The sequence below is a fragment of the Talpa occidentalis genome, unplaced genomic scaffold (genome assembly GCF_014898055.3).
Source record: "Talpa occidentalis isolate TD23 unplaced genomic scaffold, MPIMG_talOcc4v2.1 talOcc4.16, whole genome shotgun sequence".
NCBI classification, from domain to species: domain Eukaryota; kingdom Metazoa; phylum Chordata; class Mammalia; order Eulipotyphla; family Talpidae; genus Talpa; species Talpa occidentalis.
Window position 1 is genome coordinate 80,122,193 of NW_023601653.1, and position 27,955 is coordinate 80,150,147.

General features: G+C 42.7%; 2 protein-coding genes across 7 annotated transcripts in view; one reads left to right on the forward strand and one right to left on the reverse strand.

The window, feature by feature from the left end:
- Positions 1–27,955, forward strand: part of NCKAP1L (NCK associated protein 1 like) — a 97,996-nt gene that overhangs the window by 10,197 nt on the left and 59,844 nt on the right. The gene's annotated exons all lie outside the window — the stretch shown is intronic.
- GTSF1 (gametocyte specific factor 1) lies at positions 14,431–27,733 on the reverse strand. 3 transcript variants are annotated; one of them, XM_037514916.2, is made up of 9 exons: positions 27,659–27,733; positions 25,480–25,524; positions 23,160–23,260; positions 20,866–20,992; positions 20,083–20,166; positions 19,586–19,649; positions 18,143–18,237; positions 16,863–16,899; positions 14,431–14,761 (listed from the first exon to the last, which is right to left on the reverse strand). In XM_037514916.2, the coding sequence occupies exons 2-8, from the start codon at positions 25,493–25,495 to the stop codon at positions 16,883–16,885; spliced, it is 504 nt and encodes a 167-aa protein (XP_037370813.1). In that variant the 5' UTR covers positions 25,496–25,524; positions 27,659–27,733; the 3' UTR covers positions 14,431–14,761; positions 16,863–16,882. The 3 variants fall into 3 exon arrangements, with proteins under 3 accessions (XP_037370813.1, XP_037370814.1, XP_037370812.1); XM_037514917.2 differs by lacking the exon at positions 27,659–27,733 and adding an exon at positions 27,267–27,633; XM_037514915.2 differs by lacking the exon at positions 27,659–27,733 and adding an exon at positions 26,093–26,383.

Below are 27,955 nucleotides of genomic sequence, written 5' to 3' on the forward strand. Positions count from 1 at the left end.
ACCTGACCTGTGCCCACAGAACTGTATTTTGTAGGTGTGGCAGAGACCATGGGCTCTGAGTATACAGTCTCCTCTTCTTCCTTTTAGTAATACGACTCTGCCACCCCCACACTGAGTGTCAGCAGGACTCCTGGCTGCTGGCTAGATCCTACTCTGCCCTGCCTCCCTTGCAGTAGGGGGTGGCCACATGGCTAAGTCTGGTCAATGGAATGTGAGTGGAGCTCTGTGTGTAACTTCTGGGTCATGTTCTTAAAAAGGAAAGCTGACAGCTCCGACATCCTCTTGCTTCCTTCTGTTTGCTGGGAAGTAGTGACAAACTATGCAGTCACCTTAGATCAAGAAATGCAAATCCTCTCCTCCAGTCAAGGGTGATCTACCCGATCTATCTCTGGATTATTACTTCCTTTGAAACACTCTATTTGTGGGTCTCTTTGTCATAGCCGTATGGCCTACATTCTTTGAATAGACTAAGACCATGCAATTCATGAAATCTTGGCCTACCTTGAAAGAATGCTTTCAAGGAGTTCAAAAATAAAATTGAGCTAAGTTTCAAGTGCAAATAGGAAGGATCTGCTGAAATGTTTATTTAATGACAATATGTGAATAACTAAAATTTTCTCTATCATGAGCACATTCAAATTTCTTGCTGGTTTATGAACATCCTGGCTCTTCTATTTAGCATAATACGACTTTGAAATGCCAGATGGGTGTATGGCAGCCAGCTTCCAAGATGGCCCCATGACCCTCATCTTCTGGCATTAGTGCTCTTTCTGTGGTCCCTTCTTAGGCTGAATCATGGTCCCTTCTTAGGCTTCCATGTGATCAACACAATATGGTGGAAGTGGCATGTGTAACTTCCAAGGCTAAGTCACAAAGGACATTGGCCTTCCCATCTTGGTTTCTTGGATCACTTTTTCTGAAGAAGACAGGTGTCATGTTGTGGGGACACGCAAATGGTTCCATGGAGAGGCCAGAAGCCTTCCACCAAAAGCCAGGAGCAACTTACCAGAATTTGAGTTTACGGGTGTGAGTGAGCCATGGTGCAATACAAGGTGGTCAACCCCAATCAGGTTTGTTTTTTTTTCAAAGATTTATTTATGCATACAAGAACTGGCATGCAAGCCAGAGGTGCAGAGGTAAGAGGATTCATCAGAGAGACAGTGGGAAGCAGAACAGGCAGACATATTGACATGTACTGCTGAGGGGAGCAGCGGGTGAGACAGGAGAGGTCTGCAGCGCCATGTGGGTTGTTCCCTGGCTGGGGATTGAACGTGTGCTGTAGTGGCTGGCAGTAGCTTGATAGTGCTGTCTTTAACATCTGCACCACCAGGGAGGCCCCCCAATCAAGTTTTCAGATGACTGTGGCCCCAGTTCACATCTTGACTATAAACCCTTGAGTGACATCATGACAGTGCCACCTAGTTAAGTCTCTTATGGGTTCCTGACCCACATAACTGTGTGCCAGAATAGCTGTTTATTGTTGCTTTAAGTCATTACTTTTGGGGGTAATTTGCTATGCATAAATACATAACTAATACAGACTATAAATTTCTTGAAAGTTGAATTCACACATTTATTTGACTTCATGTTATTGCATCAACCACTTCCCTGCCGGCTACCGTGGAGATCAGTGTATATTAAATACCTGGTGGAATATGATAGGCAAAATATATACCCCTGAAAGGTGGCCTAGTGCAACTGGACAAGGAAAAACAGATGTTTAATCATTCTATTCTGAACATTTTTTTTTCCCTGAGGGTAGTAAAGATTCTCAGGAAGAGATGAGGACAAGGGAGTAGAAATCAGATCTCAGATAAGTATTGCTATTTGTCATTCTGGAACCTTCCCAGACTCTCTATTCTCAGTTCTTAAGTGGCATATTTTCTCAAGCCTGGGTGTATAGGGAAGCTTTGGTAAGTGGGGAGTTTCCAATAATCTTTTTTTAAAAGATTTATTTATGCATACAAGAACTGAGGTATAGACCAGAGGTGCAGGGGGTGAGAGGCTTCACCAGAGACAGGGTGGGGAGCAGAATAGGCGGATCTCCTGAAATCCACTGCTGAGGGAAGCAGCAGGTGAGACAGGAGAGGTCTGCTGTGCCCTGTGGGTCAGCTCCCTGGCCGGTGATTGAGCTCAGGCCGTAGAGGTGATAGTGCTGACATTTAACACCTAGGCCACCAGGGAGGCCCACACATACTGTTTTATCCTACTAACTTCCAACCTCGACTTCTGGGTCATGTTCATAATGGTCCATTTCTAGACATTTCTTTTCCAGTAGAAGGGTGAAAGAGCCTCTGCTGCTATTTTTAGGTAGAGCATTCCCTCCCCCTCCCTCTCTCCTGCTGCCCTCAATGAGGGCTGGATCTGCTGCTCCAGATGCAGGAAGGCTCACAACGTTCTGGGCTTCATTCAGTTTGTGACGGGCACAATGCCCTGGGTGCCCTGCGTCTTGGCAGCCTGCATGTACCTAACGGCTGGCATGGCCTGCTGCCCACTGGCAGCGAGGGTGCCCACCCGTGCCTGCTCTTGATGCTTGGCATTTGTGGGTGCCAGTGGCCGGCTGCATGCCTCTGCCGCCCTCCCTGCTGACTGGTCCTGGTTTGTGTCACTTCTAGCTTTGTATATGAGTAGGCGTTTTAGGACGGTGGGCCCTGCTTGGATTTAAGATGCTGGCATTTCCGGAGAGGCAGGAAGGACACCTCACTGGCAGCCTAGAATCTGTGCTAAACAACACAGAAACTGGACTTCAGGAAAATTCTTTAAAAGTCTCTGACTCCCATTCCCTGCCATCAGTGTTATTTGTCTCACCCCTTCCTATCTGATAGCAGAAACGGACAGGCCAGTCTCAGGCCTGTTTCTAAGAAAGGGACGGAAGCAAAACGGGGTGTGTATGAATGGGGACTGGGAATCAGCAAAGCACCTGCTTACTCTCCCCCACGGGCTTGGGAAGACTGGAAGCTACAGATCGCCCCACGATTCCCACTGCAGCCCCGGGCAGCCCGAGACTCTATCTCCACCTGCTGGACACCAGGGAGTCAACAGCCCGTCGCAGCACTTTAGAACAGACCAACACCTTTACTCCAAGGTTAAGCTCTTTCTTCTCAGAATTTGTTGAGGCTATAGCTGCTCTCTTGGAAGACTGTCTTTCTAGAGACTGGGTACTAGAGAGACGAGGGTACAATTTACCCCAAATGCTGTTATTTCCCTATCAAAACTCTGAAGCTGGATAAGGAGGCTCACTGACTTCTTCAGGCACCCTGGCACAGGGTGGTAGAATCTACTGATAAGTTCCCCTCCCGCCTCACTGGCAAACAAGCCCACAGACAGAAAGCAGCTGGTAGGTGGGAACAACTGGGCACAGGTCAGTGGGTCCCTGTTAGCCTTAGGGATAAGGAGAAGGAAATCCTAAGGAATTTCCTGTAGCTGTCTTCTGCTACCTGATTCAGGTACGGAAAAGACTGGGGGTGCCTTCTATTACTATACTCACCTGCTAACCTCCTCTTCACGTGCCCCTTAGCAAAGACAGCTTTTTAAAATCATTTATTTTATTAATATATGCATACAAGAGCTGGGGTGCAGGCCAGAGGTGCAGGGGTGAGGGGATGAGAGGATTCACCAGAGACAGAGCGGGGAGCAGATCTCCTGAAATCCACTGCTGAGGGGAGTAGTGGGGAGACACGAGAGGTCTGCTGCGCCATGTGGGTAGCCCCCTGGCTGGGGATCTAACTCCTGCTGCAATGGCTGGTGATAGCTTCACAGTGCTGAGACTTAACCCCTTGTGCCACCAGGGAGGCCCCCAAAGACAACTTATTAGAAGTCTTTGAAAATCATCCCATCCATGTTGAAACTGTGGGAGAGTTAAGCCTCGAGTCCCTAGACTCTTCTTCACAAGGTCATTTATTAGTAGTGACAGTTCTCAAATGAATCCTTCACTGACGAGATGGGGCAACATAAATAAATTGATCGGGACACACGATACTCTCAATCCACAGAGGTTACAGGGCAGGGAAAACAAATGACTTCAGATCCAGAAATCTACTCTTTTCCCAGCTGACATTGTGCTCTATCCAGGCTGAATAAAAAGCAATTATTTCTTTTTTGCTTTTTGGATGCCTGTCCTTGACCAAAAGGATGCCCTTTAGGTATCTGTCAAATTTCGTCTTACAAAGAAATCAAGGTGTTCAGCTCGTATATGGGGACAGCATTGCTGTGTCTGTTTCATGCCATCTCTGGCTCAGCATCCTCAGCTTATTCATCACAGCTAAAATGCCTGCATCCTTACTGTTCACACTCTTAAAAACTTTAAAGCTTTCCTCCATTTATACCTTTCAATCATTTTAGGATTCAGGGCTGTGCCTTTAATATCCTGTCTTTTTTTTTTTTTTTAAAGATTTATTTATGTATGCATACATGAGCCGGGGTACAGGCCAGAATTGTGGGGTGGGGGGTGAGAGGACTCACCAGAGACAGAATGGGGATCAGAACAGGCGACTGACTGAAATGTGCTGCTGAGGAGAGCAGTGGGCGAGACAGGAGAGGTCTGCTGCGCCATGTGGGCTGCTCCCTGGCAGCCCAGGGATTGAACTCGTGCTGCAGAGACTGTGGATTGCTTCATAAGTGCAGTGCTTAACCTATTGCGCCACCAGGGAGGCCCTGATATCCTGTCTTAACCACTACTTTATTATACCCTTTGTGATTAATGAGAGGATTTTTTAAGGACCTGTATCCCTAAGAAACTTAGTAATTATAGTGTAATTATCTTTTGTGTAAATTCCTAAAAAGTCTTTATGCAAAGCAATGTGTGGTTTCGGTAACTTTATTGTGTCTGAGGACCTAAGAGGTATATGGTGAAAAACAGCTGCCTGTGTGCAGCTTCCAGATATTCTGATTCAGGAAATCTGGACCAAAGCCCAGGAACCTGCATTTTAAAATAAGCACCCAAGTAATTATGATGTAGGTGATATTTGGATTATGCTTTGAGAAACGCAGCCTTTGACTATAAATGGCCTGAGGGTAGGGCTGTAACTATAACAGATCTTCAAGAGAACATCCCATTTAATTGAGCTACAATGGCTGTAACTCTGGGGTTTATATCATCCTTGGCTAAGAACTAAACCCTGCTCATTCACTCACCTCTCCCCCACTGCACCGAGGAGAAGCAGCCTGGCGGCTCCCTGTCAGAGGACTTAGAAAAGAGGCTGTTGTATGTTAAGTGGCTTGTTCTCTGGCCAACCTGAAATAGCTCTGTGCAAAGGTTTGGTGAAGGCTGTACAATCTGACACATGGGCCCTCATGATTTCACAGCCCTCACTAGAGGGTTGAGAGCAGCTGTTCTTTGCTTCTTTTTTTTTTTTTAAAGGTTTTGCAAGAATTGGGGTACAGGCCAGAGGTGTGTGTGTGTGGGGGTGAGAGGATTCACCAGAAACAGAGTGGGGAGCCAAACAGGCATATCTACTATAATATAGTGCTGGGGGAGCAGCGGGGAGACAGGAGAGGTCTGCTGTGCCATGTGGGTAGCTCCCTGGCTGGGGATTGAACTCGTGCTGCAGTGGCTGTGGACAGCTTCATAGTGCTGAGACTAACTCCTTGCAGCACCAGGGAGGCCCTTCCTCTACCTTCTGAGACAAATAATGCAGGGGCAGGGCAAGGAAGGAGGGTGGAGGGACTGAGTTGGTAAACAAACTTTGAAACAAACCGAGAAAGCATATTAGCAGGGGAGAAGAGAAGGCAACTCATCGCCTCCTGTAATGCCACCGCTTTCTCTGAGACAACACCAGTGCTGCCCGGGATCTCTTATTTGACGGAAAAAAGAACAAACAACAGTATAGGCAAACTGACTCTCAGCTAACATCTTAAGGTTTGTCTGGAGATGGTGTTCTGAAAAGCATTTTACATCTGAGAAGCAACAGAAGAAAGAACAAGTCTTGAAGGAAAAAAAAAATTAGGCAGAAAATACATCAAACACCTCAAATAGCCCAAAGGACATTGCAGGGACCTGGTAGAAAGCTCTGTTTAATCTCTGGTCTAGCTAACAAAGTCAAGGGGATGTTTTTAAGGTACTTTTTTATAACAAGCCTGGCTTTTGAGGTTGTGATGAGCCCTTTTAGCACCTGGAATCAGTGATGGTTCTTTGAAGAATTTCTTTCTCCCTTAATTCCTGGGGACATATTAACCAAAACCCAAAACAGGGTAATTAGGGAACTCTGAAGTTGCTCTGTGTTTTAAATTGTATTTGATTTAACATGGTGAAGGCAAAAAATCCTTCACTTTCTAGGTTACTTTCTTCTCCCAGGCGTCTCTCACCTCCTCTGGACGGCCTCAGAGAATGTTTAAAGGTTGACGGGAAATGATCAAAAGTAAAACAAGCCCTAGAAATGGTTGCATAATCTTCCTCCTCTTTACTTTAAAAATGCTTTTTTTGAATTGAATAGCATTAAAAAACAAAAGGTTAGGCTTGGGCTGAAACTTGGAAGTCGGCCAGTTCAATGTCTTCATTTTATAGAGACTCAGAGTTTGACTTTTGCCAAGGTCCGAGGTCACAGGACTGGTCTAAGACTCAAGATAACTCAAGTCTGCACTGATTCCAACTGGACTTCTCTAACTGCTGTCATAACCACTTTTCTCAAGTAGTTTTTCCCTGCTCGGGCCCATTGAGTACCCAAGTACTATGACAAGACATTTTCAGGGGGTGGGGAGGGGTGGGTGGTTGACCCAGGCATTTTTTTCCTGTGAATTATGAAAGTAACTAATTGCTTTTAAAAAAAGACTGATCTCAATTGTACTATAAAAGCAAACTGAAACCCTAACACTCCACAGCAAAGTGTCAGCACTCCAGGTACTCATTTATCTTGTTTCCTTTTCCTTCCTCTGTTGCTCATGCACTTGAGTGCTTACATTGGTTAGTTGCTTTCTAAAAAGTCTGATACAATATGTGTTGTGGGATTGTTTGCAGCAGCTTCCCGATTCCTGGGTTGTAGATATGATGCTATGTTGTCTAACTCAGTTTTCCAGAGGCCATCAGAGGCTCTAGCGCCCTCCCTAGGGGTAGTTAGTCCAGTACTACTCTGGGATTCATTCCTAGGGGCTCTGCCTACAGAGGTTTCATCCAGCTATTGAAATGATTTTGTAAGCACTTAATAATTATATTAAATTTATTAAATTTACTTTCTGCTAAAATATTGAGGTAATTTCTGTACCTGTTCTAACCCCTGCCTGATTAGATTTTTAGAAGATAATTACAACACAACTCAATAAATTCTATTAAAATAGTCTGAACACAGAAGATTACCAGGGCCCTTGTGTAAGGATGATACAAAAATGGGTGAGGGCCTCCCCTGGTGGCGCAGGCAGTTGAGCGCTGTGCTGTGAAGCTGTCTGCAGCCTCTGCAGTGTGGGTTTGATTCCGGCCGGGGGGGGGTGAGGCTCCTACATGGTGAGGCAGACCTCTACTGTCTTGCCCACTGCTCCCCTCAGCAGTATACTTGGGTCAATCTGCCTGTTCTGTCTCTGGTGAATCCTCTCACCCTCCTGCACATCTGGCCTGTACCCCAGTTCTTGTATAAATAAATAAATCTTTAAAAAAAACACAAAAAAAAAAACCAAAAATGGGTGAAGCATCATGTTAAAAGTATGAACAGGGGCGTCCCTTGTGGTGCAAGGGGTTAAGTGTCAGCACTATGAAGCTATCTGAAGCCACTGCAGCATGAGTTAGATCCCCGGTCAGGGAGGTGACCCAATGGCGCAGCAGACCTCTCCTGTCTTGCCCGCTGCTCCCCTCGGCAGTGTATTTTTAGGTCCGCCTGTTTTGCTCCCCACTATGTCTCTGGTGAATCCTCTCAGCCCCCACACTTCTGGCCTGTACCCCAGTTCTTGTATGCATAAATATAAATCTTTAAAAAAAAACACAACAGGATTTGGTAATGACTTGAATGTGATGGAATTCTGTAAGACTGGGTGAATGACATCATCCTTAACCTACATTAGTTACATGTGAGGAAGAGCAGTTCAGGTGGGAGCTGAAGCTTAAGGGTCTAAGTGTCTCCAAGTCCACAGGCATCACAACAACATGCTGTTCTTGAATGCCCCAAGGAAGACAACTAAGCCAGATCACTGGTCTTGCACATTAGGGGGCTGAATGCAGACATGGTGAGAACAGAATGGGCAGACTGCAGTGGATTAAAGAATAAGAGGGAACTGGAGACCAAGTATAGACAATTCTTTCAATAAATCTGGCACTGAAGAGCAACAGCCAGCAAGCAACAGCTGGAGAGGGTGTGCCCAGGGTGCTAGGTATTGGTCTGCTCAACATGTACACTCTGCTAGTGTGCAGAAGCTGGAAAGCAAGATTACATTTCCCACAGTCCTTTGGAGTTAGGGTTCAGGCGTGACTGAGGTTCTGCCAGTCAGAAGTACTAGCGTGTCACTTGGATTCAGCCAGTATGGGCTAAGATGGAGAGCGGGGCATCTGCTGGGGGTGTACCACTTGAGCTGGCAGCTGCCTAACTTTAGTCTAAGCAGCAGCTTCCTGAATAGTCTTGGAGAGTAATTTTCTAGAAGTCCAATCTAGAGTTTTTTTCAGTCTTCTCAATTTTGTGAGCCACTGAGTGCCCGCTAACAAATCCCTTCCTGCTTACACTAGTGCAAATGAATTCTTTTCTGCAACCTATCCCTAATCAATGGGGTAGAGGAGTATGTCTTTTTTTTTTTTTTTAACATAATTACAACTATGGCATTTCTATAGCTTAAAGAATGAAAGAGAAATAGAATTAAAGTAAAAAGAAAACTTATGGAAGATGTTGATGGATATAAGTTGGGTGTAATAATCAGTCTCCAAGATGGTCCCGGTGATTCTTGCCTGCTGGTATTCATGCTCTTGTGACATCCTCCACCCCATGAAAAAGGGTCACTAGTGTCACCGAAAGCACACTGTAAAAATGACAGTGTGGTTTCATAGGATAATTTAGCTTCTACCTTGTTTTTTTTTTTTAAAGATTTATTTATTTATACAAGCACTGGGTACAGTCAGAAGCGCGGGAGGGTGAGAGAATTCACCAGAAACAGAGCGGGGAGCAGAGCAGGCAGAAGGACCGAAGTACACTGCTGAGGGGAGCAGCGGGTGGCAGGAGAGGTCTGCGCGCCATGTGGGACCCTCGCCTGGCGGCCAGGGATCAGACTGGCGCTGCAGAGGCTGTGGGCAGCTTCACAACCCTGTGCTCAACCGCTGCACCACTGGGGAGACCCTTCCACTTGTTCTTAAACTGCCCACACTGGGGCAAGCAGTTGACGTGCTATGAGGAGGAAAGGGCCGTGCAGACCCACATGGGCAGGAACTGAGGCCTTCTGCCAACAACCCACGCTGACTTGCCGGGCATGTAAGGGAGCCATATTAGAAGCAAATCCTCCAGCCTCAGCTGAGTTTTCAGAAAAGCGTAGCCCTGGCTGCAACCACATCAAAGTTCCCAAGCCAGGATCACACAGCTAAAGCACTTGTAGATTCCTTACCATAGGAAGGATGATGCTTATCATTTTAATCCACTTTGCTTTGGGAAAATTTATATTAATAGATAACACTGAGATACCATCCAAGGAAGAAGTTAGCCTTGGAGATAAAGGAAAAGATGGATGCTCTAAAACTGAAGCCTAGGGATGAGAAAAAGTGCAAGTTTCATGACCAGTTTTTCTTGGGAATAAGAGACACAGTCATCTGCTTAAGGTAGGAGTGGGAGATAGATTACAAAGTTAAGGAGAACAATAAGAAGGATGGAATGGTCACTAGGTAAATCTGAAAAAGCCAAACAGGAAAGGGTGCCTGAGCTAAGAAATCATATGGCATTTTCATGTGATTTTCCCATCACTGGGCTTGATAAACTAGAAGACGTGGAGCAAGGGGCAGTGGGGTTCACCTGACTTGGAAATTGGTGAAGCCGATGCAGTAGATAGCAGAAGCATGGGGTCATGGGAACTCAGGGTGCTGATTTAGGCCAGTGAAGTGCCTGATGATGGAGTCCAAGCTGGTAGACAGGGGAATGTATCCAGAGGAAACTCCAGAGCCTGGGAAATGAGAGGTTCAGGGCAGGATGTAGAGAAGCCAACAGCAGCAGTGAGAAATCAGACGTCACAGGTTATGGTCGCTGCTATTAACAAGCTGTGTAGCCTCAGCAAGATGAGAATTCTATGGGATGTTTTTCCTCCACCCTGGGTCTGAGTTAAAAGGACGACTAAGAACTGTGGCTTGCCTATAGTGAGCACTCTATTTTAGCAATAATTCTAAAATATTTAAAAACTATGTAGTATTTAGAATGCACCTAAGTAGGGCCTCCCCGGTAGCGCAGCGGTTGAGTGCTGGGTTGCGAAGCTGCCCTCAGCCTCTGCAGCGCCGTTCGATCCCCAGCCACGGTGAGGGTCCCACATGGCGTGCAGACCTCTCCTGCCGCCCGCTGCTCCCCTCAGCAGTGTACTTCGGTCCTTCTGCCTGCTCTGCTCTCCCCTCTGGCTCTGGTGAATTCTCTCACCCTCCCGCACTTCTGACTGTACCCAGTGCTTGTATAAATAAATAAACAAATCTTTAAAAAAAAAATAAAATGCACCTAAGTAGCATACTAAAATAAACACCAGGGACCACCACCCAACTTATTAAACAGAACATTATTAATATATTGTGCTTTTTCCTGATTCTTCCCGTGGTTTCTCCCCTAGGGGTAACCATTATCTTGATTTTTGTGTTTGCCATTCTCTTTCACCCTAAAAAAGTCATGTTCCAGATCTGTACACCGTCTGTTTGTTCATATGGAAGATGAAGCTTTGGATTAAGGTGCTCTCTGAACTCCTTCCAGCTCTCAGAGCATATGAGGCATAATAGGTGGATATCAAAGCTCCAGACCATATCATAAACCATATCAATGCTTATTTTTCAAAGGTCTTATGAAGCTAAAGCATTGACTCACTTGAAATCTCCAATTCAACAGAAGGATATCTCAATGGAGCTTGCTAATCTCAAGAGCAAGACCTTCCATCACTTTCAATTTGCACCTATGCTATAAAGTTCTCCTCCAGAGAAAACCAGCACAGGAGGTAAATAATCCAAGTCCCTGACCCTGTCCGATGAAAACATTGACCCCAAGCTTGAGGAAAGAGAACTGAAACAGATACACTGGCAAAGCATACTTTATTTCAGTGACAAGTATTTCAATAAAAATTAAAAGGCATGGGGCCTCCCTGGTGGCGCAGCGGTTTGAGCGCTGCGCTGTGAAGCTGTCCGTAGCCTCTGTAGCACTGATTCGATTCCCAGCCGGCCAGGGAAAAACCCACATGGTGTGGCAGACCTCTCCTGCCTTGCCCGCTGCTCCCCTCAGCAGCGTCTTCGGTCCATCTGCCTGTTCTGTTCCCCGCTCTGTGGTGAATTCTCTCACACTCCTGTGCCTCTGACCTGTACCCCAGTTATTGTATAAATAAAAATAAATCTTAAAAAATATTAAAAGGCATGGTTGGGTTCATAGCAGATTTTCATATAACCGGATTTATTTCCTCCATGTATATATTTACACTAATATAAAACAAAACAACTAACTTTTCTTCACATTTCCTCAAAGGCTCTTACACTATTTTAGTTTCATATAAAACAGTCTTTGAAGAGGGTAAACAAATGCAAATCTGCTGACCATATGGTCGTTCTCCGGAGGTACTGTCTGGCCTAAGATGCTCTTCCTAGCTATAAACAATCTTAGGTTTCATATTTGTCTCGGTTAGCAAGTTTATGAGTTTTAAGAGCGTTGAACCAGGCAGTGAAATTGCTGTATGGAGGGCAAATGCCCTCTTACAGACCTCGGCCTCTTTAGCCAGTAAAGTAGGATGGGAATATATTCAGAACCTTAGCAATGAAAATAGTGATCAAAAGCAGCAGCAGCCACTACTGTATCTTTCTCATTCTTTCCATTGAATGGGCACAAGAAAATGAGTATTTTCATAAAGGTCTCTTCTCCCCAAGGCCACTCATGCTTTGGTCATTTAAATTATACAAATCTTTCATAACTTGCCCCTTTGAAAATGGTAATAACAAATACAAGGTTATCACCCTCAGTTTCTGCCTACTTTGGACCTTAATACAATCTGTCCAATTAAAGGACTCTGAGCAGCACAGGTGTATTCGCCTTGTGTAGGAGACTCACCTAGGCAGGGACTGCTCTGCCTCGCCAATGAAAGGGCAACTGCAGTGCATTACTGGAAATTAAATCCACTTTCTCCCTGTTTAGCTCAGTTACAGCTACCAGAAGAGCTGAGCATCATTTATTACCTATATTTGCTTATTTCTGGTAAGAATATTTGCAAATTACAATGGTACATCTAGAAGCCATACAGAGTAAGAGAATCTTCCAGAATGCGAACCCTTTTCTTGGGGTAGAGTATGGAAACCCTGCGTAAGATCAACTTACAGGGGCTCAAGGGCTCTCTGGGCTAAACTTTTGAAATGTCTCTATTTAGGCTTTTAACCTTGACACTTGACTTTGACATGAAGGTAAAATATTCAATTGTTTTACCTCCCTTTATTTACATTCCAGAGAAGGGTACTTGCTGAAAAAGAGGGGCTCAAAGATAAGTAAGCTTCTCTTCCTGACTTCTGACAGTAGTAGTCAGTCATTCCTTGGTTCTAGTTTTTGGGAATTTTCAAAAAATTTCCCAGCAAACAATCCAGACCAGTGAATTCTAGGCCCAATAAAAATCCTAAGCAGTTTCTGAAAGCTCCTAAACTAGGCAAATCGGCTGCTTTAAACCGATTTAAACTGATTTCTTTGTTCACCAAAGAAACAACAAGTCTGTCTACTTTGTGAGCTAACTAAATTAACACAGGCTGGCATTCTCCTACAGCGAGTGCCACTCGCTTGCCAAGAGGACAATTGTGTCCTAATAGTCAGGAGCCAAGAAGTTGCCTAACAAAGTAAGGTTCTTTAGTTTTTCATGAATGATAGCTATTAGTCTAGGTCACTCCTTTAGATATTTAAAAACAGAAAGTAACTATTTTCTATTTAATTCCTTTGTTAAATTGTGTTAAAGTGGCTAATTCTGTGCACTGAGACCCATAGCTCTGCTCTTCTTAGGAGTTCTGGTTATAAGTGTAGCATAGAGTTTTGTTCTGTCATCAAACAAAAGAGACCAAAAATGTTTTTTTTTTTTTCCAGCAATAAGACTATAAAATCAAGTTGTCATGAGGTACTGATTGATACGCAAACATAAAACTACCAGAACTAGGGGCATGAAGGATATTTTTCCATCTCTACCTTTTCCAGAAGAAAAGGCTCAGGTGTCCACTCTAGACCACACAGCCAGAAGGCAGGCCATGCTACTCGGGCTTATCTTGAACCTGTTTTTAGAGACAGGAAGAGAGTGCTCTGCTTCATTAGGGCAGAATCCTGTTTGGTGTGAAACTTGTGGAAGGCGTTTTCTATAAAAGCCCATCCCGCTTATCTGTCATTTGCACACAATGCTAGAGAGAGCATTTTTAGGAATACTTGTAAGTATGCTTTATCCAGGTTACTATCTATACTAGACCCCAGACTCCTTTCCATGCCAGACATTTCTAAACATCAAACCAAACTTAAAAACCACCACACAAAGAAGAAAATAAAAATACAACAAACAAAAAATTGGTCTGGGAGATTATGAAGTCTCCTTGTAAGGGGCAATAAGACACTAAGGTAGCCAAGACCTTGGGTATTTCAGAAATCAACTTACTATCCATACATCCCAGGGCAGTGAGCGGGGGCCGTCACACACTTTAGCTTTTTTTTTTTTTTTTTATAAAGAGGCATGTTTTATTTATTTGTTTGTTTGTTTTTGTTTATACAAGCACTGGGTACAGTCAGAAGCACGGGAGGGTGAGAGAATTCACCAGAGCCAGAGCAGGGAGCAGAGCAGGCAGAAGGACCGAAGCACACTGCTGAGGGGAGCAGCGGGCGGCAGGAGAGGTCTGCGCGCCATGTGGGACCCTCCTCCGGTGGCCGGGGAGCAGCCGGGGATTGAACCAGTGCTGCAGACGCTGCGGGCAGCTTCGCAACCCAGCGCTCAACCGCTGCGCCACCAGGGAGGCCCCACACACTTTAGCTTTGACGCGGAATCAACTTTCACACACAGGTGGAAAGCCTGTCATCTCCACATATACACTGGTTCCCCTTCGTTCCAACATAATACATAATCCACACCTAGGTTGATAGCTAGTGTAATTTCTAGCTGGAGTGTGGAGAGAAAATAAAGCTATCCCAGGGTAGACATCTTCAGGTAGCAAGATGTCCTAAAGATTCTAAACAAGACTGGGGTATTTTTCTATATAACTGCTATCAACATCTTGGAGACTGGATAAACAGAAGCACTGATCAAAAAAGGTTCATTCTTATAATGGAAAAACGAATTTGGTTCATAGGTATGAGAACACACACACACACATAGTTACTTTTTCCAACCCGAGTTTCTTGCCTGCTTTAGCTAGGTCTTGTGAGATAACTTTAAGTGATGACGTTTCAGTAATGTTGAATGGAATGTGATAATTTCTGAGGTTGGGGCTGCAGGTAGGTAACCAAACTAATTAACTACATTGATGGTTTATTCAGAACAGTTCTTCTGAGTATCAGGGTTCTTTCTTGAATCAAATGAATCAAAGGGGGTAGAAAACAAAAGCAGTTGTCAGTTTGATAATCAGTTTATCTTTATAATGAGATTAGGAGAAAAATGGAGAACCCAGTGGTAGCAGGAAGAATCTTCTAGGGTCTGGCATCTACAAGGAAAGGAGAAAAAGAAGGAATTTTTAGTTCCTCTCAGTGACAAAAGCACCAGCTAGATCCGACAATGGGTCACATAACTATATTCCAATTACAATCTCTTGGCCTGCTGGAGGCATCTGTTGTTAATGGCACACCACCAAGTGCCCTCTGACCCTTCACTCTTTAGTACTACTGAACACTCAGAAACTTGTTAATTGAATTAAAAACATTCTATACAGAGATCAATGTACACTTCTTGTGTCAACAGTTTCACAAGGGAGGAGATAATCAGAACTGACTATGCCGGAACTAACTCCTCCAGACAATTCTGGATTAATTCCAAAGAACTTGTATTCATCTCTTTTTCATATTCTCTATTTTCTGATTAACTCAACAATAGTTTTTGAGCTTTTACAATGTATATTAGGGGAAAAATTAATATGATATAACTTGTTTTTGAGACACTTATCTAAAAAAAACAAGTGGGATAAAAAAACATATTAAGGGCTAAGTAAACAAACCCCTTTCATGTATCGATATTAGGATTCAAAAAAGTCTCCATCCACACGAAAGCTGGTTAAGGGAGTAAGTCATGTCTTTCATTTCTTTTGTATTCTTCCAAAGAAGTTAGATATTTTTGCAACAGATATTCAAAAAATGGCATATTTATGTGATTTTTCCATTGCTACGCTTGATAAACTCGAAGAGATGGAGTTAAGCGTGGCAGATTTCACCTGACTTGTAAGTTGGAGGAGCCAATTCAGTAGCGACAGAAGCAGCATGGGGTCAAGAGACTCTTTTTGTTGAAAGAATAAGGTCTGTGGTTATTTAAGGACTCTTATCTAATCTAGGATATCTGTCTGTCTCCCTCTCATCCCATTCCTTGGGTGTTATACACAGAAATAAAATTTTAGCATGTAAGGAGATGAACAGCCAAGAGTTAAGTTCCAAAGGAGAGATGTGTCTAGTCTCAAGTGGTAGAGAGAGTTACTCCCAGGCTTTTGCCTTAATCATTTATTAGGTGGCCATACATATGTATGAGCACCAGCATCTCGTGCAGTGGATCAGAGTGGGATTCAAAGGTCACAATTCATCCAGATCCATGTGTACTTTCCTGCGATATCCCAGCAGTTCTGTGTCTATTTTTCTCCTGGGGACAAATTCAGTGTTCTGGCTTCGAGATCCATTTAACAATTTGACATCATAACCAACCAAGGAAAATTGCTGGTATCTAGAAGCAACTGATAATTACTATTTTCCAGGGTTATAGGGCGTTTGCTTTAAGAGTCTCTTTTCTGCTTCTCACTAGAAGAAACAGAATTTTGGTCCAAAACAAACCCTAACTCACAGATCCATCTGCTTCACTGCCCAAAGAAGTGAGTGGACTGGAAGGCAACAGACCAATTATTCGCTGGAAAATATTTGCTGAGGGTCTATTGTCTCCAAGACAGTGGGGATATAATCCCATTCCCAATCTTTATAATATCCCTTCTCCCACGAGTAATGTGGCTGGGTAACCTCTGTCAAGACAGTATTTGAAGCATCAAACGTGGCTCTGCTATTGGCACAGAAGGTAACCTCAAGGAAAGACTTCATGTATGAAAAGTGAAAGATTTTGGTCTCTTTGTATAGGTTTTGTGAGGTTCTGCTAAATCAAATATTCAGATAAGACCAACAGCGCAAGACTTTTTAGAAACCCAAAACTTTTAAGTGCTCATTAAAGAGTATGAATTTTTTGATGAGTGTTAAACTGTACTGCACAGGGAAAGAATTGCAGAGCAGTGAAGCACAGCTGTCTGATTAATCTCAGTCCATTAAAGAGACTTGATAGATCTAGAATGCAACTTTGAAAAAAAAAAAAAAAAAAGAAAAAGGCAATGTGCACTAACGTTAGGAAAGCAACTTGGCATGTTAACAGAATTCTAATTTAACCAGTAAATGCCTATTCATTAGTGTGCAAAGCCATAACAAAGGCTATAAACTTAAAAAAACACATGCACACACAAAGCTTTAATTTGGTAACATAATCTGAAAGAAAATTGGACCCAAATTGCTTTATGTCCAGTTAAATCTTGCTACCATCTGAACAGAGAGTGAAATAAAACAAACACTTACTTGATGAGATAGATATTCAGTTACTGTGCATTTCCATCTACAGAGCAGAAATATTTCAAAATAAATACAGCATGTCAAGTGAAATTCACTCCATCCCCTAATTTTACTAAACACAAATGACTTATTCCTGGGGTACATACTGAATTATAATATAAAGGTAGGAGAATTTAAAATTAGTGTGACTGGATTCTATTCAAGAGCATGGGGAAAGAAAACAATGCTTTACCTATCAAGCTTCTTGAGAATTTTTCCTTTTTGGGGAAATACAAGTATTTAAAGGGAATCCTCAAGATACCTAAAAATTAGCTCCAACAGACTGAAATCAAGAGAATCTGAACAGGGAGGCAACACTGGGAAAAGTACAGAATGAAGAAAAAAAAAAAAAAAAAGGCAGGATCTGGATGGTCCATATGTGGGGATTTCCTGCCCAGGGTGGTCTGAGAATGAATTTAGGGCCTGTTTACATAGCAGTGGCTCTGATGCCCAGGGAGGACATTCGAACACTGTTCTTTATGCTGCTTCTTATGACTTATTAGTTTCATTTTCTTTACCTATTTCCTTTTAAATCTCTGCACTCCCATTTCTTATTTTTTTTTGAGATAACACTAGTTTACAACACTATATAGAGGTATAGGGTCACACCTCTTCAATGTGTATTTTACCACACCACCCCCACAACTAAAACACCAATAATCCTGCACCCCAGTCCACTGGGCTCCCTCTACCTACTGCTCTCCTCTCTCCCACTCTGGTACTCTCTGCAGTCAGATTCTAAGGGTTTGTTTTGGCTTTGTCTGTTCCTTTGCTTTGTTTCTTTACAGTCCATATGTGAGTGAAAGCATGCAGTATTTCTCTTTCTCCTTCTGACTTATTTCATTTGCCTGCAATCCAATTTCTAATCTCAGTTCCCTAGAGATTTATGCCTTGAAACGGAGGATGATGACATCCTCCTAGCCAAAGTCATTAACCTTTTTATGGGCCCCCAAATTTACGCATAGTGTTTGAAGTCAGTGATCACCCCATCATTTAAATATTCTTTCGGCTGCTTCTGTGATTTTGTACTTTCTTAGTCCTAGTTTCCATTTACCAAACAGGACTAGGGCTAAGATGGAGGGAGTGAGGTAGAGGGCAAAATTTAAGGAGGCACTCACTGTTAGGGTCACATGAGTATGACATATTCAGACTGAAGAAGTCTGGATAATCAAGACCAACCTGTATTTGGCTAAAGGTACACAGCAAAGGGTAAAAGCATTTGGCCTATTTTACTCTATTTTACTCACTGTTTTTCCACGGCAGAACATACGGCAGAGACTTGGGAACACGCATGCCTGAAGCCAGGTTACTTTTATGTTCCATAACGATGTTGTTTGCAGGGCTGCACGAAGAAAGACAAATTTGACTATGGCAGCATATCTTTATTCTTCAGACAGGCATACAAAGACAATCAAAATGTGTTTTCGACAATTTGGAAGCAAACAACCACCTTACATTCTGAAGTGTAAACACATTTCCATCAAAACAATCTTGCAATTAGAATGATTACCACTTCTCGGGAAAGCTCACTGTTCTACAGAGGCATTACGATGGGGCTAACCACTTTCATTTTCTAGAAATTGAGATAAACAGCAATGCCATCTACTGTTCAGTCATATGACAGGCTTATCAACTCACTCAATAAATGTAACAGAAAATAAAATGCCAAGACAACCAAACTAACAAATCTCATAGAATGGAGATGAAATTAAAATTGTACCAATGGAATTCATCTTTAAATTTTTCTACTTTGGTGCTCACACAAAATAACTTACAATGACTAACTGACCTCAGGAACTATGAGATAAAAATTGATCAACATTCTCTGGGGAAAAAATGTTATTTAGCATCTCCTACTCTCAATTTTCTAATGCAGAAATATTCTCACTTGGGCTTGAAACTTGAGTTTTTAAGATCTTCTAAAATTCAAGTTGTAAAGAGAAATCTTATAGTTTTAAAAGTAGATACAAAATCAGTGGGAAGAAGAGATGTATTTTCTTCCCTGCCCAAAAGGTATTTGGAATCCTCTAATTTCAAATCAAGAATTCTTAAGATTACTTTGTCTTCAGATCCTACCTACCCAGAGTTAAAATGATTCATGTAGTATAGATGGAGAATTTTTTCAAAGTATTAAAATAGCAAAAAACCCAAGCAAGACTTAAGAAAGTCTGGCACCACGGTCTGCCTTGCTAGACTAATAAGCTAGTATTTTTGTGTTCCCACAGTGATTAACACAGTGTATGACTTTTTTATGAATGAAAAAATAAAGGTTAAAAAAATCCTCTGAAACAGTATCTAGTAGTAGTTTTTTTTTTTAAGATTTCTTTATTTATGCATACAAGAGCTGGGAAGCAGGCCAGAGGAGTGGGAGGGTGAGAGGATTCACCAGAAACAGAGTGGGGAGCAGAACAGGCAGATCTACTGAAATACACTGTTGAGGGGCACAGTGGGAAAGATAGGAGAGGTCTGCTGCACCATGTGGGTCACCCCCCTGGCCGGGGATTGAACTCGTGCTGCGGCAGCTGTGGCAGGCTTCGTAGTGCTGCGTCTTAACCCCCTGCGCCACCAGGGATGCCCCACCACTGAGTAGTATTAAGAAAAGAGGTCAGTTCATGCTTGGGTGGCTTTTTTAAGTAACAGAGCACTTTGACTTTGAAAGGCAGTACTGGCAAGGAGACCATTTCATTTACCTGTTGTTACCACAGTAGTTGGTTGTGCCCCAAACAAATGGGGTGCTGGTCTGTTCCCACAAATCTGCCAAAAGAAGAAAAACAAAGTTGGTGGTAAGACACTAGTTCCTGCTAGTTGAATCTGTGATAATATACCTAAGTTTGGAGAACTGATCAAGTGCCCTGCCTAAACAACACAGTAGCAGGAATTTAATTGAAAGATATAAACACAAGCAACATAAATAATAATAAACGTGCCCAGTAACAACCAAACACAGATGGCACAACACAATTTATGGGAAAAAACAGATGCAGAGAAGTGCTTTATCCAATCAAGAGGGATGGGCTGTTCCGTGTGTCTGCACAGCGATACAAATGTGCTCGTCTGGGGGCCCAATAAAAATAATAAGGCATTCTGATCAACATGGCATGCTCAGAAAGAAGGAAAACCTTCCGTCTGTCTTAAGCAAATGACTTGAGATTTAGACACTGAAGGAAAAACTGCAGAGGGGCTTCACCTTTATCCCAGTCTTCGTCACAAGGGGGGCACTGCCATGTGCTCTCGGCCAGGGTCTCTTGTCCCAGGTTCCTAGTCTGGTTGACTGCAATAAGAAGGGGACATCACCAATCGATGTTTAAAGGAGTTAAGAGTTTTTATAAGGCTGCAGGAGAGCAACCTGTTTCTGAAAAAATGATTGTATTAAAGCTAGAGAGGGGTCTTATCACCTTTTTTTTTTAAAGATTTATTTATTTATTTATACATGCACTGGGTACAGTCAGAAGCGAGGGTGAGAGAATTCACCAGAGCCAGAGCGGGGAACAGAACAGGCAGAGTGATGAAATACACTGCTGAGGGGAGCAGCGGGCGGCAGGAGAGGTCTGCGCGCCATGTGGGACCCTCGCCCGGTGGCCGGGGGATCGAACCGGCACTTTAGAAGCTGCGGGCAGCTTTGCAACCCAGTGCTCAACCGCTGCGCCACCGGGGAGACCCTGGGGGGTCTTATTTCTTTACCGACAGAAGAAAGAAAAGCAGAAACAAAGATGTTTACTATATTTATGACAATGAAAGGATTTTTATTTTTAGATGACTTCCTAGTACCATGAATCAAACAGCTGGGAAGGGAAAGCAATCCGACAGACACGACCTGACAATCTTTTGCTGCTGAGATAAAAATCTCAAAGGCAGAAAAATATTGTTCTTTTGAAAGGATGAAAGCCGAAAATCCAGGCGACGATGCAGCATAATAAAAATGTGAAGAGGCCGGCCTCCCGCACTGAGACATCTAGCTACTCAGTCTTACCAACATCCTGCTCAATACAACTTTTGTCGTCACAGCTTGAGATATGATGACTGATTTCGGCCCGAGGAACCTGGTGGCGAGCATTGAAGGGACAAGTAGCCAATTTGTTTGCGACATCAGGATGATTCTGTGGAACAAAAATTAAGGGGTCTGTCAGTTTTTTGGCGTCTATTAAGTTCAGGGTGAGTGGCTCATCTTGATTTTATAAATGGCTCCCCTAAAATCTCTCAATAAACTTGTGGCATAACTAAGATAGGTAAACTCACAGTAGAAAATTAAGAGATTGATGGCTCAATAAGATCACATAGACATGATGACAAAATCATCAAAATGCAAGCCTCTTTGTTATGATTGTAGAGACTGACATCACAGATACCAGGTTAAAATGGCTTACATGGAGCTCCACAGTGAATTTAGAATTTGGCACTTGAACCGTATTTCCTCCTCCTGTTTATTTCTCAGGATCACAAGATTCAGGCGGCACCTGGACTGGTAGAGCTCTCTGGCTGTGTTTAAAAGCTGATGTTCAGGATGAATAGCAACACTAAAACACACTCAGCCTGCACTGCGGCAGTCCCCAGCGACTGCAATGCCACAGTGCCAGCAAGGCTGGAAGGGCGCTGCAGGAGAGGCAAACCGAGGATTTCTCCGACTAACGCAGGAATGTTTATTTGACGTAATGATGCCTGAAATGAGGCTCTGAACAATATGACCTTTATCTCTGCTATCTCACCAAGAAAAAGCCCAAATGATAGTCTACTCTGCTGACGAAGTTCCTTATTTTAAAACAAGAAAGCAAAAGAAAAGTGTTCTGGTAAATATACCAACAATTAAGAAACATTAGGAGAAGCAAAAGATGTATCATAAAATATATGTCAAAAAGTAAAACTGATTTAAAGTGGGCAGAAGGCTAGGGAAAAACAGGGGATGGAGAAAACTGGGAGGCATTTATCTTCTTGATTTTCATAAGGGATATCAGGTAGCCAATGCAAAGGTTTTGTGGCCAAAGAACATCAGAGGAGGGGTTGAGGTCTCAGTGCTATCAAGCTATTTCCAGGCATTCCAGTTTGATCCCTGGCCAGGGAGCTGACCCACATGGCGCAGCAGACCTCTCCAGTCTTGCCCGCTGCTTCCCTCAGCAGTGTATTTCAGTAGATCCGCCTGTTCTGCTCCCCCCTTTGTCTCTGGTGAATTCTCTTACCCACCCCCCCTCCACTTCTGGCCTACACCCCAGTTCTTGTTGCATATATAAATAAAAATCTTTAAAAAATATAAAAGGCCTCCCTGGTGGCGCAAGGGGTTAAGAACCGCACTGTGAAGCAATCCCGGGCCTCTGTAGCAGGAGTTCGATCCCCGACCGGCCAGGGAGAAACTCACATGGCGAAGCCAACCGCTCCTGTCTTGCCTGCTGCTCCCCTCAGCAGTGTATTTCAGTCAGTCTGCCTATTCTGTTCCCCACTGTCTCTGGTGAATCCTCTCACCTCCCGCACATCTGGCCTGTACCCTAGCTCTTGTATGCATAAATAAATCAATCTTAAAAAAAAAAATAAAAAGGGCTAGAGAAATAACCAACAATGGTACTACAGCCATATCTCCAGAACTGCAAGAGAAAAATACATGATGCTCACACATACATGAATTGAATCTAGTTTGGATTAAATGCCAAAATGATTTTTAAGCATAAATCCTGGCAGAACTTTGGTCTTTGTAGCTGACACTGCATTCTAATAATCCTTTCAAAGTGCCTTAATCAAAGCAGTTAATATCAGCTATGTCCACAAAAGTGAGCAGAGAAAAAAACAAAACAAAACTGATGAGGTTTATTTTTCTCCCCCCTCACGTGGCTTACTGTTGAGATAGTTATTCTTAGGAATAATTTTTTTCTTGGGCTAAGCTCTAGTTGTTCAACTTCTCTAAAGTTTCCGAACAAAAATCAGAAATATGTGTATTACAGCATTCAATCTTCATCAGGACAACGAACACATCAAATTTGCAAGGCAAGAGAGATTTCTCACTGTTAGCAAAAATCAGTGCTTCCTCTCGTACAAAGGGTGCGAAAACTCCAAAGAAACTGTTTATAAAGGACGCTATGTCACTACATAGGGGGAGAAAAACAAAACAAGAAAAACAACAACAAAGGTAGCTAAGAAATAAACTCCCCAAAGAAAGATTGCTAAAAATAGTTCAGCACTCAGTTAAAACATTTATGCAGAAATGATTTTAAATCAAGAAAATGTGGCTTCTTAAAAAACTCAGGAGGCATTACAGGGCAATTTATGAAAACAATACCCTACCTTTCTGCACTTGATAAGATGATAAGGAAACCTGCAGGCCCTGATCTGGTGATTTTTATCATAGGGGCATTGTAATAGCTTCTCAGGGTCCAGGGAATCGACTGAAAGAAAAAAACAATGTAGGTATTAAGTTTAACAGGCCCTTGTAAAACTACTGTATTCCGGGCATAATGTATTTTTTACAGAATCTGTAATAATAGAACAAGACAGTCCAATGACAACTTGGAATTTAAAAAAAGCTGACTATAAGTTTGAAAATGAAAATGGAACTGAGAAGATAAAACAGTGTAACTACCAAAGCTTTGTAAATCCAACAAAACAGCAATCATGGAAGGGGGGTCTAAGTTCAAATTTGGATGTACATAAATAATTTTGATTGTTGATTACCCTTATCATAAAACACAAAGTTAATGAAATCCATCCTCATTCCTTTTCTAAAAATGCTAATGTAGGGTGAGTCCTATCTCTACTTAGCCCAACCAGGTTTCCCGAACAGTATGCTGAAGTTTGTAATGAATGGTGTGCTAATATATTGGTGGGCTGGGGTGGGGGTGTGAGGGTGTCACTGCACATGTGCCCCCTCCCCCATACTGGTCCTTTTTTCAAGTTGAAGGTAGTTAAATTTGTATATAGTATGCCATGACATATAAAAAGCTGGTAAGCCCTGCTCCATTTCAATTATATGCTCTATGGAAGCTTGAAAAATATTGGGGCCTCCCCTGGTGGCACAGCGGTTGAGTGCTGGGCTCCGAGGCTGCCCACAGCCTCTGCAGTTCCAGTTTGTTCCCCGGCGGCCAGCAGGGTCCCACCAAAAAAAAAAAAAAAAAAAAAAAAAAAAATTAAAAATTGATACATTTCTTTCTCATCTGTCTGCTTTAACTTACTACTATATGCAGTTCGTGGTCTTGATTTAGTGACCTTTCTGATGAAACCAATTACCTGTAGCAAATAGGTGGTTTTACGTTTTATATTTTGAAACACATATGAGGAAAAATCTAGAATTCTTTAGCGATTACCAAATTAGTTAGCCAGAAAAACAGAATAATCTGCAAAACCATAATCTCTTCAAGTTGAACATATGAAGCTGCTGTGTGAAACAAAATCTCTAACCCACACCAAACTAGTTAAAGTCAGCCTTAGAGGACTACACTTTTAGTATTTCTAGAGCTAGTTACTTCAGAATGTGTAAATACTACCCTTAGACTTTACAAGATTCTACAGTTGAGCCCAAATTTTAATAAGCCTGGGAAGGGAATTAAATGGTTAAGCACAATGAATATGAGGACAGGAGGCAACCTAATTAAATGCTGTTGCCACCACTGAAGGCACTGATAAAAGTGAGCTAAAATATACAATTCACATTTGATAAGAAGCATATAAACCAGGAGACTGCTATGAAAATCAGAAGTCTGTGGGGAAATGAAACCGACAGCTTCACTGGGATAGTGGTAAACATAGAATAAATTGTTAACCATGATCGAGATACAAATGAGCCAGAAAGGTGACTTGAAGGACAGAGGGAATAGGAAGGAAAAGTCTTAGAGGACAGGCTTATTATGCCAACGAGGCTCATCCCAACCAGCAATCTTTTCATATTTCAGAAGCTTTAGGACACCCAGGGAGAGTTTACAGATGAAATTCTTATTAGACACCCAGGGAGAGGTTACAGATGAAATTCTTATTAGTTTTCCTTCATTTAATCCATTCCATCACTAGTAAATATTAGGCCATGTCAGCAGCTGACAGCCCAGATGTACCTTATGATTCACATACATCAGACTGTCCATACAATGACAGATGTCAGAGTTGACAATGATAGTTTCCGACCATAATGTTTTATAAATTGGTGTTTGGTGACAAGTAGGTAGATCAGTTCTAGACTGCTTTTCTAGATTTAAAAAACTTATTTTTTTTAACTAAAAATTTGTGGTGAATGATTGCTGAATCATTGGAGAAATAAGAATTCCTCTTAGCATTTAACATTAGAAACTCAATATACATCAATATTACTATGTATACCATATCACCCCACAAATGAGAAAGAAAACAGGTTACCCCTGTGTCATGAACAGAAGAAATGAAGTTCTAAGAAATTAACACATATCATTTAATAAAAATAAATGTTTACAACAGGTGTGATAGCTGCAGTTTTTTCCAAAGTTGATGGCTTCCCATACCTCTGTAACTATTTAACTTTCAAATGTCTTAGTTTAAATGTGGGCACTTTTCTACATCAGCACCACACAGACACTCCCTCTAATGTTAGAGCTAAAACTATATGTAAGTAATTTATTTTCTAAAAGCAACAAGCAGTACATACTGTAAGTTTCTTCCATGTTGGAAATGAAGGAGTCGAATCCAAGTGCTGGGGGAAAAAAAGCAGTGGTCAGGGAATCAGAAGTGAAATGCAGAGGTAGCCCTAAAAGTAGAGTCAAACTGGAACTGAAGCTTCCCCCAAGATCAATATAAGAATCTCTTCCTCCAAATATTTTCTCCCTTTTATCCTTAAATACTTTGAAGCATTTTAATATTTTTGCCAAATTCACACTCTTGGGATAAATTCTAGGGTTCACAAATAATTAAGAAAAGCCAATTATGACTGCCAATTTAAACTGTATTCAGGTGACAATCTATTTTAAGTAGCATCACAATAGCTTGTAATGTTTACCAACTATTAATACTTGAAAAACTTAACATCAGAGGGGGCAAGTCACCACCACAAGAATGCTGTTATCTCTCGCTCCACTCCCTCCCTGTTCTAGTATTTACATTTCCGGATGAACACAGGAATAGTTTTAAAGTTCTCAACTTGTTGAAAATACAGGGTGGGCAGACTGCCAGTCTTTCTCCCCCTGGGACCTGGAAATGCTGAGGTCTATGTCAGACAGTTTACCCTCAATCCATCTAACATGCCCAGAGATATTTTAGTTTACCATTTCCATGACTTTTCTTAAACATGATCAGGGAGGGGACACACTTTTCCCAGTAACGTTTCACCTCCCTCCTCCCTCTAATCTATGCTAAAATGGATAAACTAGATTATTTAAGTCTGTTCAGTTAATAGTCATTCCTCCTATGCGCTGAGGAGAAACTTCTGAATGTTAGGACTTAAGAATTGTCCATTTTATGGATAACAATCATAACAGAAGAAATCTGTTAACAGAAGCATGGAAAATGAAGAGGAGAAATGGTTTTGTAGATTGAATCCTCTTCTACCAGAAGGAAACCCCAACCCCCCTTGTTTAAACTTATGGGAAAAAATTAAATTTATATAAAACCATCCCTATAGTAAACTTCTGAAAACTGGCCAGCTTTACAGCTCCTGCCTACAGAGCAAGCTCTCCTTTGGCCCCTCATACAATTCCACCCCTCTTCTCCCCCATTCTATGACATAAGCAGCCTTGGAACCTATAAGAAGTACAAGGGATCAGCTGGAACTCTAGTTCCTTAATTTGCTGCTAAGCCCATCTGTTAATAATATTCATTAGTGAAACTTTTAAAAAATATTTTTCACGTCTGGATTAAGAAATCTTAACGTTCCTTTTGACACATTTCACTTGTACAAAGTTACTTTATATTTTTTCATTAAAAATAAAAGCGGGGGCCTCCCTGGTGGTGCAAGGCGTTAAGGCACAACCGATGAAGCTGTCCGCAGCCTCTGTACCACAAGTTCGATCCCCCGACCAGGGAACAACCCACATGGCGCAGCAGACCTCTCCTGACTCACCCGCTGCTCCCCTCAGCTGTGTACTTCGGTCCATCTGCCTGTTCTGTTCCCCGCTCTGTCTCTGGTGAATCCTCTCACCGCCCCCCCCCCACACCTCTGGCCTGTACCCCAGCTCTTATATGCATAAATAAATAAATCTTAAAAAAATAAAAATAAAAGCGGTTTGGAAGAAAGAACCAACTTTTCTGTTCCTTGATTTTCGGCACTTAAGGGGAGTAGTCAGTACCAGATACACCACCTTGTAGGAAGCCAACCTATTCTTTTTGGTGGCAAAAAGGTCTAATTCTAGCAGAGGACGGGCAGCACAAACCACAGCGTCATTATTCAGCCGCACCCATTAGGTATCTTCCACATCAAACTGTTAACAAGAAGTTCTTTACCTTTTCCAGAGCACTAGACCTTGGAGAAATGGATAAACGGGACGCGAAGCAGTCAAGTTTGGGGCTGGGTGTTGTCTGAAGCAACTGGTTAAACAGAGCTGGGGCCTTAGTAAAACAGTGTTTTTCTTTCTTTAAACAAAACATTCAAAGTAGATTTAAGCAATGGGAAGGCATTAACGTAAAAAAAGAGAAAGAGGCCCTAGGGAGGCCCTCGAGGGGGCGAAGCTGCGGCTGTGAACTGCCCCCGGGAGAGAGACTGGACAAGGGCTGAGAACCCACAGGAGGACTCGGGCTCTGGGCAGAAAATGGCGGTATCAGTGGTGAAGAGAACCCGGCACCCTAAAGGTGAGCTGTTAGGAGGCCCTAAGCCAGGTCCGCGATGCCATTCTTACCTCAGTCGACACACGCTCTCCGTACAGTCGCCTCGGCCCCACAACCGCGCCCCAGCAACGCTCACTTCCGGCCTCTGAAGTTGGGGGTGGGGCCTCCACTTCCTGTGACGGAGGCGTCGGCCTTGGCGTGGTGTGGGCAGGGGCTTTGGCTCATGGGCCCCGTTTTTTGGGCCCTTACGACTCTTAAGGCCTCCCATTGCCCCACACCCTAGAACCCCTAGAGCATATTCTCCTTTGGCTGCTAATGATAGTGACCTTGTGTGGGGGGAGCTTGTGCTGCCCTCCCTGGGCTTTGCG

Excerpts from the sequence above, each read along its gene's own strand:
- GTSF1 (XM_037514915.2), bottom strand. The coding sequence starts at position 26,117 with ATGTTTAAGAAAAGTCATGGAAATG. Across the intron at positions 20,993-23,159 it reads ATCTTATCAAGTGCAGAAAG|AATCATCCTGATGTCGCAAA; the intron begins GTAGGGTATTGT and ends TTTGTTCCACAG. Across the intron at positions 19,650-20,082 it reads TGACGAAGACTGGGATAAAG|ATTTGTGGGAACAGACCAGC; the intron begins GTGAAGCCCCTC and ends TTCTTTTGGCAG.